Source organism: Rana temporaria, chromosome 8 (genome assembly GCF_905171775.1).
Source record: "Rana temporaria chromosome 8, aRanTem1.1, whole genome shotgun sequence".
Classification (NCBI taxonomy): Eukaryota; Metazoa; Chordata; class Amphibia; order Anura; family Ranidae; genus Rana; species Rana temporaria.
This window is the reverse complement of record NC_053496.1, coordinates 181401578-181416384: the sequence shown is the minus strand read 5'-3', so window position 1 is coordinate 181416384 and position 14807 is coordinate 181401578. Positions and strand designations below refer to the sequence as shown.

At 44.7% G+C, this 14807-nt stretch overlaps 2 protein-coding genes across 2 annotated transcripts in view; one reads left to right on the top strand and one right to left on the bottom strand.

Annotated features, from left to right (window-relative positions):
• LOC120910202 (gastrula zinc finger protein XlCGF26.1-like) overlaps window positions 1-14807 on the top strand; it is a 1148070-nt gene that overhangs the window by 1048549 nt on the left and 84714 nt on the right. The gene's annotated exons all lie outside the window — the stretch shown is intronic.
• On the bottom strand, window positions 4892-9258 carry LOC120910131 (oocyte zinc finger protein XlCOF6.1-like). The gene is made up of 4 exons (XM_040322006.1): window positions 9234-9258; window positions 8935-9153; window positions 8700-8844; window positions 4892-6283 (listed from the first exon to the last, which is right to left on the bottom strand). The coding sequence occupies exons 2-4, from the start codon at window positions 9031-9033 to the stop codon at window positions 5253-5255; spliced, it is 1275 nt and encodes a 424-aa protein (XP_040177940.1). The 5' UTR covers window positions 9034-9153; window positions 9234-9258; the 3' UTR covers window positions 4892-5252.

The window sequence follows — 14807 nt, the reverse complement described above, 5'->3', positions numbered from 1 at the left end:
AGGTGTGGAGACCCAGGAACTCACACAGGGATGGTGGGATCCCCTTCTAATGGCCGTAGTAGATGTGGAGACCCAGCAACTCGCACAGGAATAGTGGGATCCCCTTCGGATGGGCTTAGTAGGTGTGGAGACCCAGGAACTCACACAGGGATGGTGGGATCCCCTTCTAATGGCCGTAGTAGATGTGGAGACCCAGCAACTCGCACAGGAATAGTGGGATCCCCTTCTAATGGGCGTATTGGGTGTGGAGACCCAGGAACTCACACAGGGATGGTGGGATCCCCTTCTGGTGGGCGTAGTAGGTGTGGAGACCCAGGAACTCGCACAGGAATAGTGGGATCCCCTTCTAATGGGCGTATTGGGTGTGGAGACCCAGGAACTCGCACAGGAATAGTGGGATCCCCTTCTAATGGGCGTATTGGGTGTGGAGACCCAGGAACTCGCACAGGAATAGTGCACCTGTTGCACCTATTGATTTTGTAACGAAACACAAAACAAATTAAATCAACCAGTGCTAGGTATGAAAGTCTGTATAAATCAGAAAGTCAATCAAGTGAATGAGTGAAGATTCAATAAGTGACTTCTCCAATGTGCAATAATCCCGCCACCGAAAGCAATGCAGGCTTACCAGAGCACGTTGACTTAGGATGACATATGCCACCAAAAGTCAAAAAAGGCTTGTAATGACTGATGTCATAAACGATCCATGGCAGAATCACACCTTAACCGATCATCCTATCTTCTATTGGATAGATGGATGGAAGAAACTGGGAGCTGTGCTGGAAATGGGATCCCCAGGCTGATTTTCTCACAATTTGTCAGATTTAAAAAAACTGTCATGCTCAGCAATTCCTGTGGACACTGTAGTCAAAGTTGTTCATTGTCATAATCACTAAGTGCCCCTGTTCCTTATTCCAGCACCCGGGTGTTGGCTGTTGCCTTTCACCTGTCTGTGTTCATACAGGCTAAATGATGGGCTGTGGATCGCATGTAATTGTATTTTTTCCAGCTGAGATCCTTTTGTCCTGTCTCCCTGTCTGCTGAAGGGAAGCTGATGGAGGGACTCTTATATCATTGACGCACATTTACAGTGCTCTTATTTTATATTTTGTTATGCGTTTTCATATTTTCACATTCACTGGTTATTGATTTTCATTAATGATTGTCATTATTTAAGCGCTACACATTTATTTTCTTCTGTCTTTTTGCTTTTCTCAAACGAGCCGTGTTAGCAGCTACCATTCACTTATTGTTGGCAGCGCAGGGTATCCACATTTTTCCATTATTGCCATGAATGCAGCCTTACCATTGCAACCTCACCATTGCCATCAGTGCAGCCTGAACGATGCCCATCTGCAGCCTCGGAGGGCAGAGGGAGGGGGGCGGGACGAGTGCCGACAGATTACAAACAGGAGAATCTCTTGTTTACCCTGTGGCCTCTTTTATACAAAGTCCCGCCTCCTATGATAGACAGAACAGTCGTCCAATGGCATCCCAGGAGACGGGACTTCCAATAGAGGCGCTGCTGAGTAAACAGGAGATTCTCTTCATGTAATCTGAAGGCGCTCGTCCTGCCCCCTCCCTGTCCCCTTCAAGGCAGCGCCAATAAATACAGTGTATATCTTATGTGGCCCTGGGGGCCACAAACAATACATATATCCAAATCCCCAGGGGGGGCATATTAAATCAACAGGGGGGCCGCATTTGGCCACCGGGCCGGACTTTGGACATGCCTGCTATAATGCATCTAGGGCAAAATAATCAATCTTTTGCTAGAGTCCAATATTGGGGGCACAGTGTTGGCCAGAACTACAGAGGAAAAATATTTGGGGGTACTTATTTCAGATGATTGCAAAATAAACAGTGTGGCCATGCAGTAGGAAAAATAAATAGAATTCTAGGATGTAGAAGGATCACCAGCAGGCGGGAGGAGGTTCTGTACATACAAAGGAAGGTACAGCGCTGATGTAAATGAAATAAATAGTGAATGAACCAGATGAATTGTGAATTAGCAAAATAATCTGTGACTTAATAAACAAATCAAATTGATTGTATTGGTGAAAAATTCCTTATAATGTCCAAAAGTGAGAAAGTAAATATGCTGATCCTCCACCAATCAATGATTGAATATAGGTGATAAATAGCAATAATGATATAAGTCAGTGAAAAAAGTCCAGTGGTAAACAAACGAGATTCCTAGTCTTCCACCAAGAGAAAACACCCGTGTGATGGTATTCCAATCTGCTTACCAGATTCACTGACCGTTTGTGCGGTCAGATAGAGCCCAGAGATGTTTTAAAGTCCTCTCAAGTGGACTATATACCAGCAGGTTACACAGATCGAATCATCTACTGCTCCAAAACTGGCTGTCATGGTGTCAGCAGTGACCACATCCCTAAACAGAAACAACAAGCGAGCCAGCCCTCCAATCCCCTGCAGGTTCTGATTCCTCTATAAAGATCTTTATATCACTAGAGGGATCACCGGCAGGAGGAAGGAGGTCCTGATTCCTCTATATAGATCTTTATATCACTAGAGGGGTCACCAGCAGGAGGAAGGGGGTCCTGATTCCTCTATATAGATCTTTATATCACTAGAGGGGTCACCAGCAGGAGGAAGGAGGTCCTGATTCCTCTATATAGATCTTTATATCACTAGAGGGGTCACCAGCAGGAGGAAGGTGGTCCTGATTCTTCTATATAGATCTTTATATCACTAGAGGGGTCACCAGCAGGAGGAAGGTGGTCCTGATTCTTCTATATAGATCTTTATATCACTAGAGGGGTCACCAGCAGGAGGAAGGTGGTCCTGATTCTTCTATATAGATCGTTATATCACTAGCAGGACCACCAGCACATAGTAAGAGGTCCTGATTCCTCTATATAGATCTTTATATCACTAGAGGGATCACCAGAAGGAGGTCCTGATCCCTCTATATAGATCTTTATATCACTAGAGGGGTCACCAGCAGGAGGAAGGAGGTCCTGATCCCTCTATATAGATCTTTATATCACTAGAGGGATCACCAGCAGGAGGAAGGAGGTCCTGATCCCTCTATATCAGGGGTGTCCAAACTTTTTTCAAAGAGGGCCAGATTTGATGACTTGAATATGCGTGAGGGCCGACCATTTTGCCTGAAATTCTTTGAACCATTAAAATTCGGTCTAAGTGTGCTCGTCTGAGCACCAATACACTGCCCAACAATAATTCTCTTAACTTTGTGGCTGTGTGTGGGGAAGAGATGAGCTTGGGCCTGTTATTTGGATATACTGTATTTATCGGTGTATAACATGCACCTTCACTTTAAGGCCTCGTACACACGACCGAACATGTCTGCTGAAACTGGTCGGCTGACCAGTTTCAGCAGACATGTTCGGTCGTGTGTACGGCCGACCGGACAAATGTCCGGCGGATCGGACAGTTTCCAGCGGACAAATGTTTCTTAGCATGCTAAGAAACATGTCCGCTGGAAGCCTGTCCGTCGGACATGTTCGGTCGTCTGTACGACTTACCGGACATGTCCGCTGGGCCGCCATCCCTCGCATGCGTTGAAGTGATTCAACACATGCGTGGATGCATTGACACCGCAATGTCTGTCCGCGCGGATTTCGGTTTGATGGTGTGTACAACCATCAGACCGAAATCTCCGAGCGGACATGTTCGATGAAAACAGTCCGGCGGACTATTTTCATCGGACTGTCCGCTCATCTGTACGGGGCAGAGGTAAGTTTCAGACAAAAAAATTTTTTTTAATTAAAAACTGTGAAGCAAAATAAGGGTCAGTGCCCATGAATGCAGCCTAATCAGTGCCCATGAATGCAGCCTAATCAGTGCCCATGAATGCAGCCTCACCATTGACATAAATGCAGCCTCACAAGTGCCATGAATGCAGCCTCACCATTGTCATCAGTGCAGCCTGATCGATGCCCATCTGCAGCCTCGGATGGGACAGGGAGGGGGCTGGGACTAGCGTCAACAGATTGCATATAGGAGAATCTCCTGTTTACACGGCAGCCTCTTTAATACAAAGTCCCGACTCCTATGATAGAAAGAACGATCATCCAATGGCAGCCCAGGAGACAGGACTTCCTATTACAGATGCCGCAGAGTAAATAGGAGATTCTCTTGTATGTAATCTGACGGCACTCATCCCACCTCCCTTCTTGTCCCATCCGAGGCAGTGTCAATAAATACAGTATATATATTTTGTGGCTCTGGGGGGCCACAAAAGATATATATATCCAAGTTACCAGGGGGGCCACATTAAACCAGAACGCGGGCCGCAATTGGCCCCCGGGCCGGACTTTGGACATGCCTGCTCTATATAGATCTTTATATCACTAGAGGGGTCACCAGCAGGAGGAAGGAGGTCCTGATTCCTCTATATAGATCTTTATATCACTAGAGGGGTCACCAGCAGGAGGAAGGTGGTCCTGATTCTTCTATATAGATCGTTATATCACTAGCAGGACCACCAGCACGCAGTAAGAGGTCCCGATTCCACTATATAGATCTTTATATCACTAGAGGGAACACCGGCAGGTGGAAGGAGGTCCTGATTCCTCTATATATCACTAGAGGGGGCACCAGCAGGTGGTAAGAGGTCCCGATTCCTCTATATAGATCTTTATATCACTAGAGGGAACACCGGCAGGTGGAAGGAGGTCCTGATTCCTCTATATATCACTAGAGGGATCACCAGCAGGAGGAAGGAGGTCCTGATCCCTCTATATAGATCTTTATATCACTAGAGGGGTCACCAGCAGGTGGTAAGAGGTCCTGATTCCTCTATATAGATCTTTAGTTAGGCCTCATTTAGAACTCGTTTCTGGAGACCAGACCTGGATGCTCACCAATTATCTAAGAATTATCGTAATATCCCAAAATACTAAGAACAGAATATTATTATTATTGATACCACACAGGATGTATATAGCGCCAGCATTTTACAATATATAGGAAAATAGTACAAATACAGTAAAATAAAATTCCATATAAGACGGGTGGGAGGTTCCTGCTCACGGGAGCTTACAATCTAAAGGGCGGGGGAAGTGATACAAAAGAGTAATACCTGTGAAAAGGATAAGTTGATCGAGAAAGAAAAAGTTCAGTTATTAGGTGGAGGTGGAGATGAATTTTCAACAAATGAAACGTTTCCCGCACACTCAACATGGACGATGTTCACTTTGGTGTTTATGAAGGTCTCCTTTGTGACAGAAACATTTCCCACACCCTTAACCAGAATAAGAACCCTAACCCGTGTGAGTTCTCTGGTGTGTAAGAAGTACTTTTTTTTGAGTGAAACATTTCCCACACTCTGAACATGAAAAGGGACGCTCACCCGTGTGAATTCTCAGATGTTTAAGAAGGTCTCCTTTCTGAATGAAACGTTTCCCGCACTCTGAACACGAATAAGGACGCTCACCCGTGTGAATTCCTTGGTGTATAGTAAGGTGTTCTTTCTGTCGAAAAGATTTCCCGCACTCTGAACATGAATAGAGACGCTCGCCCGTGTGACTTCTTTCGTGCTTAACGAGATCTCCTTTGTGAATGAAACATTTCCCGCACTCGGAACACGAATGGGGACGCTCACCTGTGTGACTTTTCTGGTGGGTAACAAGTACTTGTTTTTGAGTGAAACATTTGCCGCACTCTGAACACGAAAAGGGACGTTCGCCCGTGTGAATTCTCTGATGTTTAAGAAGGTCGCCTCTCTGAATGAAACATTTCCCGCACTCTGAACATGAAAAGGGACGTTCATCCATGTGAATTTTCCGGTGTCTCAAAAGGTCTGCTTTCTGAATAAAGCATTTCCCACACTCTGTACATGAATAGGAACGCTCACCTGTGTGAATTTTCTGATGCTGAAGAAGGTGTTCTTTATGAGCAAAACATTTCCCGCACTCTGAACACGAATGGGGACGTTCCCCAGTGTGACTTTTTTTGTGTCTAAGAAGTGCCCAGTTTTTTGTAAAGGATTTCCCACACAATGAACATGAGAAGGAACTCCCTCCTGTGTGAATCTCTTCCTGGTTTAAAGAAGATTCATTGGGAAAAGTTGGATCTGTATTGGGAGATCTTGGAGTCCTGGGATGTGATTTATCAGAGGATTCCTCGGGATTAGAAGGATCTATAGAGATTTCCAAATGGTGAAGTCTGTGATATCTATTATCTGTAATGGGATTTACTTCTGAAGGACGTTGTGTGACGACATTATCTTCTACATTATAATCTGGAGATAAAATCTGGAGATGTTCCTCAGATGTATCCTGGGCACAATTACCTATTAAAAAGCAACGTAAAAAGAAACCTTGTAAGTATTTTTCAAACCTTCCACTCAGGATTCATAAAAATATCTCCTCCTCATTTGTTGGGAACATGACGTTATATTGAGGAATGGAGATGGACCTTTCATATGGTGTACAGTATCTCCCCCTCATTTGTTGGGAACATGACGTTATATTGAGGAATGGAGATGGACCTTTCATATGGTGTACAGTATCTCCTCCTCATTTGTTGGGAACATGACGTTATATTGAGGAATTGAGATGGACCTTTCATATGGTGTACAGTATCTCCCCCTCATTTGTTGGGAACATGACGTTATATTGAGGAATGGAGATGGACCTTTCATATGGTGTACAGTATCTCCTCCTCATTTGTTGGGAACATGACGTTATATTGAGGAATGGAGATGGACCTTTCATATGGTGTACAGCAGGGCTCAAAATTTCAAGTCCTGAGCCACTAGCCAGGCCTCAAGAGTTACTCGCCACCAGTTGCCCCACCTAATTCAGACACTGCCCTGCGCCTAATTGTACCCGTAAACACGCCCTCGTAGATTATCTCATGGAATGACAATGTTTTATGCAGAATCAAGTTACAAAATTAAATATTACCAACAACAACTTTAATAAAATGGGACAGGGCACTGGGGGCAGACCAGAGGGACAGGGCACTGGGGGCAGACCAGAGGGACAGGGCACTGGGGGCAGACCAGAGGGACAGGGCACTAGAACTGGGTCTCTTCCCCATTCTCTTGCTGTCTCCTCTGCAACTCCCATCCATCCTCTCTCTCTCTCCCATTCATCTCATCATCAGGAGCCTGTGTGTAGCACAGCGGGAGGGAGTACAATCCAGCGCTGAGATCCACACAACTGCACAGCCATTGACACCATAGCACAGCGCACACTGACAGCGCACAGCACACATTGAGACCAGTCTGTTCACAGTGCTCAGGCTTAACTTACATAGAGCACAAGGAGAAGAAAACTGCACAAACTAGAAGGCTGCCGCTCTCATGTCAGGGCAACTTTCAGTGAGCGCTGCACCGGAGTGGTAATTAGTGCAATCCTCCACCTCACTCATTACTTTCTGCTCTCCAGCTACATTGGTCGGGGCCCGGGGGAGGTGGGCAGGCTCAGAGAGGTCATACTGTTAGGTCCCATGGCTTAATGAGAATTGTAAGGAGACCACCTGTGTACTGCTCTGCCTGTGCGCAGCTCACCAGACTACTTTTCCCGAGCATGCACCTTTCCTCTTCGGCACTCTTAAGTGTAGGCACAGATTGGAGGGAGATTGGTCATGCAGCCCTGTCATCACTCGCCCCCAGCTTAAATCCACTCGCCAAATGCTAGTAGGCGAGTGGAAATTTTGAGGGCTGGTGTACAGTATCTCCTCCTCATTTGTTGGGAACATGACGTTATATTGAGGAATGGAGATGGACCGTTCATATGGCCTTCTCCATGTCTCTGTCCACCTGCAAGGTGATTAATGTGGCCAGTCTCTGGGTGGAGGCCAAACCTGATTTAAGCCAGCTAAGCCTGCAATCTCAGTATCTCCTCCTCATTTGTTGGGAACATGACATTATATTGAGGAATGGAGATGGACCTTTCATATGGTGTACAGTATCTCCTCCTCATTTGTTGGAAACATTGGTAGTAATGTAAATATGATGGTTTCCTCTCAGGGGCCATTTTTTTTATATGATGTAAACTAACCGCAATACATAGGCCACGGGGTGGGTACATTGATGATTATTGTTATTCTTATGCCGCGTACAAACGGTATGAATTTCCGAAAACAAATGTTCGATGGGAGCTTATTGTCGTAAATTCCGACCGTGTGTAGGCTACATTGGGCATTTGCTGTCGGAATTTCCGTCAACAAAAATTTGAGAGCTGGTTCTCAAATTTTCCGACAACAAAATCCATTCTCGTAAATTCCGATCGTGTGTGGACAATTCCGACCCACAAAATTCCACTCGTGCTCTGAATCAAGTATGAGACAGAAGCTCTCGGTCTGGTAAAACAAGCGATCATAATGGAGACAGCGGACTGAAAAGCATGAGGCTAAAAAGCACGAATGGTCTCTCACCAAACTTCTACTAACACGACTGGTATTGAACTTCCCTTTAATAGTGCCGTCGTACGTCACCACGTTCTTGGCGTTTGGAATTTCCAACATTTGTGCGACCGTGTGTATGCAAGACAAGTTTGAGCCAACATCCGTTGGAAAAAAATCCACGGTTTTGTTGTTGGAATTTCCGATCGTCTGTACGCGGCATTACACTCAGCAGTTAATTTTGAAAGACATATACCTTTTCTCAATTAATGTAGCAATTTAAAAAAACATACTTTTTGCTAAGAGAAACAAAATAAAAATGTGAAGTGTTTCTGCATTTAGTGTTTATGACTTACTTGTGTCCTTATGTAGAGAAGATTCCTCCTGTTTACTTTCCATAATCATCTCCCCCTCCTCCATAGACTGCTGATCTCCACTCACCAACCTCTCTTCTTCTTCCTCTTCTTTAATCTCAACTTTGATGACTTTCAGTTCTTCACCCTAAACCCCGAAAATGATAGAACAAGAAGTTAGATAGAAGATGTCCTCTAATAAATTGTACATTATTTTGAGTTCTAGTTGCTCACTCACATCTATCTGATGATGGTAAGAGATGGTGTCGTCTTCCTGTGTGTAATACAGAAAACGGGAAAAACTTTCCGGGTTTCTGTAATTAGGTGGCTCCATCATAATGTCCTTGTAGAGATCCTTGTGTCCTTCAGAAAGCTCCTTTGTTGCACTACGCTCCTCATCCTCCACTTTATACTCTTCTTTAACAACAACGATATTATATTCCCCTAGGTTTCCACTCTGAATATATAATAAAATATTCAATGTAACAAACATGCTTGTATATAAATCATAGCTACCAATAATCATTAATCACCTACCTGATGATGGTGGGGGATGGTGTGATCTTCCTGTGTGGAATGCCGGGAATACAGAGGACGGGGACATCTCTCTGGTGGGTTGCCATTACTGGATCCATCTGTAGGAAACACACACACTGACTGAATACATTGTTTCTATGTGTTTATCAGATGATAAGGGATCTAGGTGGACCCTCCGTGCTGCTCTCTCCTTTACAATAATGTGCACCACCCTACAGTTTGGGCCCCACTGTTAGCTGGGAATACAGAGGACAGGGACATCTCTCTGGTGGGTTCCCATTACTGGATCCATCTGTAGGAAACACACACACTGACTGAATACATTGTTTCTATGTGTTTATCAGATGATGGGGGATCTAGGTGGAGCATCCGTACTGCTCTCTCCTTTACAATAAAGTCTCCTCTTACCCGGTGATGTGAGGGGCGGCTGATTGTCCATCATGACGTCCTTGTAGAGATCCTTGTGTCCTTCTAAATACTCCCACTCCTCCATGGAGAAATAGACAGTGACATCCTGACACCTGGGTGTTAATGGCTCACCAGCTATTTTCTTCACTATTTTATGATTCCTGAGTAAAAACACAGAACGATAAAATTGTCACTCATGACCTCCCATAATCCTCCTCATCTCTCCCTTAGGTCTGTGTTTTTATTACAGAGCTAACTATGAGGTCATGTGACCTCCTAGAATCCTCCTCGCATATACCTAATCTATATAGAGGAGGACTTTCCTCTCTGGGGGCATCTATATTGAGGCTCTATTTGGTCTGTAAACCAGAGGCTCTGGATGGACAGTTGGATAAATGTCTCTATAATTAGGATGTATCTGGTCTATAAACCAGAGGTTCTGGGTGGACAGTTGGATAAATGGCTCTATAATTAGGATGTATCTGGTCTATAAACCAGAGGCTCTGGATGGACAGTTGGATAAATGGTTCTATATTTAGGATGTATCTGGTCTATAAACCAGAGGCTCTGGATGGACAGTTGGATAAATGGCTCTATATTTTGAATTATCTGGACTATAAACCAGAGGCTCAGTTGGATAAATGGTTCTATATTTAGGATGTATTTGGTCTTTAAACCAGAGGCTCTCAATAGACAGTTGGATAAATAGTTCTATATTTAGAATGTATCTGGTCTATAAACCAGAGGACTTGGATGGACAGTTGGATAAAGATAAATAGCTCTCTCGTGCTCTATATCTATATATATACTCAATGAATATATTTTTGGATCATCTGATGGAGATAAAAGACGTCACAGTGACTATGGAGGAAGAGGACGGACATGACGGGGGTTACTGGATGTAAATATAAAATAAGATCTTATTACCTCCTCTGCTGTTCCAGCAATGTCTCCTCTCTACTTCCTCCCAACTCACCTCTCACCTAGAACTTCCTGTTTATACTATGACATCACTTCCTGCATGTCCCTTTTATCACTTCCTGTCTTTGCATTCCACTGACAATAAGTAGAATTAGAGTTCTTTTTCGATAAAACTTCCACAATAATATACAATATATATTTTAATGTCTTTAAAGCATAAATGTACCCAGAACAACTTCATTAGAAAACAAATGTTCCTTAGCATGAAATATACATTCAACATTAATAATTAAGCTGCCAAAATAAGTGTGTGCTGTAAATTGCCTCCAGCATTGTTCCTGTCTTCTTCCTGGAGGCTGACATTTTGTTGAATCCCAAAGCCCCTGAGCAGCAGTAAACCTTTAGGCTGTCAGCAGATCGACCTCTACATATTATTATATATACAGTATACTGTATTTAATCCCCGAATCAACAATCTTTGGTGTTATTACCTATAAATGTAAATAATGATCATATATAATGCATGGATGCTCAATCTGTGGTCCTCCAGCTGCTGCGGAACCGAAAATCACATGAAGCATTGAAAAGCTGATATTTACAAGCATGACTCTCAAAAAGGCATGTTAGGAATTGTAGTTCGGCAACAGCTGGAGGGCCACAGGTTGAGCACCCATGATATAATGTATACTTTGCACCAAAGTGATGAAGAGAGAAAAAAAAAGTGAATACAATTCGACAAAGGACAACCACACTAAGAAGATGCAGACATCTCAAGTCTCCCGCATTTCAGGAGCGGTTCCCGGACATCCGTAAGTGCTGCTCAATATCCCGGCTGCGGTGCTGATCCTGGATGGTCCCCTGGTTCACAGTCGGGTATGATCGGTGCAGCAGGAGGGACAGCTGTGAACACTGATCTCCCTGTATAGTTGACATCCGCTTCCCCTTCTCTCCCTTCCTCAGGCAGCTGGTAATGACTAAGCGCTGACATTTGCGCGAAACGCATCCACCTCTTTGTCCCCTGCTCCATCTTTCAACCACTTGTCATATGAAGATTTTTGGAAGTGCAGCCGTCCGGGATTATTTCTTCCCTCCCGCGGCTGTTGTTCTCCATGGAAAAAGGGTGCCATGGGTTACAATACAAAAGGTGGCCATTTTGTATCGTCAGCATGTCCCCAAAGCAGGTATTCTGGAGCAGAGAGATGTTTCCAGATGTTCATTGCAAGTTCTCCTATAGAAGTAGAACCCACCAAAGTGACTATGGGAACTGAATACATCCAGCTTTTTTTCCCATTGATACCAAGACATGTTAATCTCCTCTGTTGGCTCAGAGCCCACTGGTGGAACCCTGGTGCACCCATTTACAGTACAGAGAAGTCTTATCGGAAGTGGTCTTCAAGGAAGCAACCACAATACCAACTCTCACCAATACACCACCTCCACCTCACCCACAGTTCTCTCACCCCACATTTGTACGAACCCCTTCCATAACACCATATGGCTGAGCCACCACCATCACTTAGGCTGCATTCACACCTGAGCGTAGCGTTTCCGGTAATTTTTTCAGGCGTTTTGTCGCATACAGCTTTGTCCAACGTTTTTGAACTTCGTCGTTTTTTATTTTAGCCAATAGGAAAAATGATCATCTCTTTCATCACTTGTTGCTATGCTTGTAGATTTTTTTTATCTTCTTCCTGGGTGAATGTTCTATTTCACAGAAGAGATTAAAGCGACAAAATGCCCGTAGAAATGCTCGTTGTCGCGCTAGACGCTTGAATCGTGCATTTCCATTCGTTTCTTTGGGAATACAAACGTTCAAAAACGCCCAAATCCGCCCGATTCGCGTGACAAAAAAGGGTCCGGAACTTGTTTGAGCTTCAGGTGTTCGGCTTCAGACGTTTTGGAGTGGACATGTGAACCATCTCCATTGAGAATAATGGATTTTTTCCCATCTAGCGTTTTATAGCTTCAGGCTTCAGGCTACAAAACGCTCAGGTGTGAATTCAGCCTGAGAGTCGGTTCACACAGCAGCGGGACGACTTCGGGGGCGACTCTGCAAGTCGCCCTGAGGACGACTTCAGAGGCGATTTGCAAAACGACTTCTGTATAGAAGTCAATGCAGGTCGCCCAGAGCCGCCCCTGAAGTCGTACAGGAACCTTTTTCTAAGTCGGAGCAACTTGCGTCGCTCCTATTAGAACGGTTCCATTGCATTGAATGGGACGAAACACGTCAGGCGGCTGAGCCGCCTGTCGTGTCGCCCCAGTGTGAACCGGGTCACACACTTCCCTCTATGTCTCTAAAAAGTAAATCCCCCGTGCAAGCCTGCCTAATTAAAATGAGCCGGGTAGGGGGCGTGGATCATTTAAATTAGGCGCGTTCCCGCGCCGAACGTACTGCGCATGCGCCGTCCCTAAAATTTCCCGACGTCGCAAGGACGTCATTGGTTTCGACGTGAACGTAAATGGCATCCAGCCCCATTCATGGACGACTTACACAAATGACGTAAATTTTAAAATTTAGACGCGGGAACGATGGCCATACTTAACATTGGTTGCCCCTCATATAGCAGGGGCAACTTTACGCGTCGCAAATCTAACGTAAACGTCGTTACTTCACTGCGTCGACCGCGCGTACGTTTGGGAAGTCGCGTATTTTGCTAATTTGCATACTCGTCCGGGAAAACGCCAGAGGCGACACCTAGCGGCGAAAAAAAAATTTGCATTTAACATCCGACAGCGTAAGAGCCTTACACCTGTCGGATCTAATGGTTATCTATGCGTAACTGATTCTAAGAATCAGTCGCATAGATACGACGGCCCAGATTAGGACTTACGACGGCGCACATTGCGTTGCACCGTCGTAAAGCCCTTTGAGAATCTGGGCCTAAATGTATAATAATAATAATAGTGTGTAACTATGGGGTACATTAGAGTGTAAGCTCCTCTGGTACAGAGACTGATGTGACTGGCTCAGTGTTCTCTGTACAGCACTACAGTATATGTCAGAGCTATATAAATGTATAATAATAGTGTTTGACTGTGGGGGAGGGGAAATTAGAGTGTAAGCTCCTCTGTACAGAGACTGATGTGACCAGCTCAGTGATCTCTGTACAGCTCTGCGGTATATGTCAGAGCTATATAAATGTATAGTAATAATAGTGTGTAACTATGGGGGGCATTAGAGTGTAAGCTCCTGTGGTACAGAGACTAATGTGATATAGAAATGTATAATAAAAATAATAATAATAGTGTGTGACTGTGGGGGGCATTAGAGTGTAAGCTCCTGTGGTACAGAGACTAATGTGATATAGAAATGTATAATAAAAATAATAATAATAGTGTGTGACTGTGAAGCGGTCTGAGGAGACTCTCTGTGGAGAGCAGAATCTGCCCAGTGACTGTGATCTCGCTCTGTGATTGGTTTGTGTGGAGAAAACACAGCCAGTGGCAGTGGAGAGGTCTGAGGTGAGTCTTTGTGGAGAGTGGAATCCGCCCAGTGACTGTGATCTCGCCCTGTGATTGGTTGGTGTGAAGGGAGTGCAGCCAATGGCAGTGGAGGAGGTGTGAAGCGGGAACTCTGAGTTGATGGCTGTGAGGTGTGACACTGTGAGGCTTTCCTCGGCTCTTCTATGGCTAAATCCTCCATTATGTTTTACGTTGGTGACAGAAGTGAAGGTGGAATGGGTTCTGTTTTCTGTCACAGAAAATGAGGTAAAGATAAAATAATATCAGTCACATTTTTATTTCCCTCTATATGTATTTGTAGTATCTGCTGGAAATAGAAGACATCACAGTGACTATGGAGGAAGAGGACGGACATGACAGGAGATTACTGGGTGTAAATAGAAAATAAGGGCCAGATCCTCAAAAGAGATACAGCGGAGTAACTGCTGTTACTCCGTCGTATCCCTGGTCCTAACTATGGAACTGATCCACAGACTCAGTTTCCCATAGTTAGGACGAAGATCCGACATGTGTAATTGAATTACACTGTCGGATCTTAAGGATGCAATTCTAGGCCGGCCGCTAGGTGGCGAGGCCATTCCGGCCGGCGTAGAATATGCAAATGACCAGTTACGGCGATCCACGAACGCTCCGACGGGCCCGTCGCTCTAAATCTACGTAGTCTACGTCGAGTTCCGCCGCGTAAAACTAGGGCTAAGCCCTAGTTGTCTTAAGCCATGTTAAGTATGGCCGTCGTTCCCGCGTCGAATTTTAAATTATACGTCGTTTGCGTAAGACGTCCGT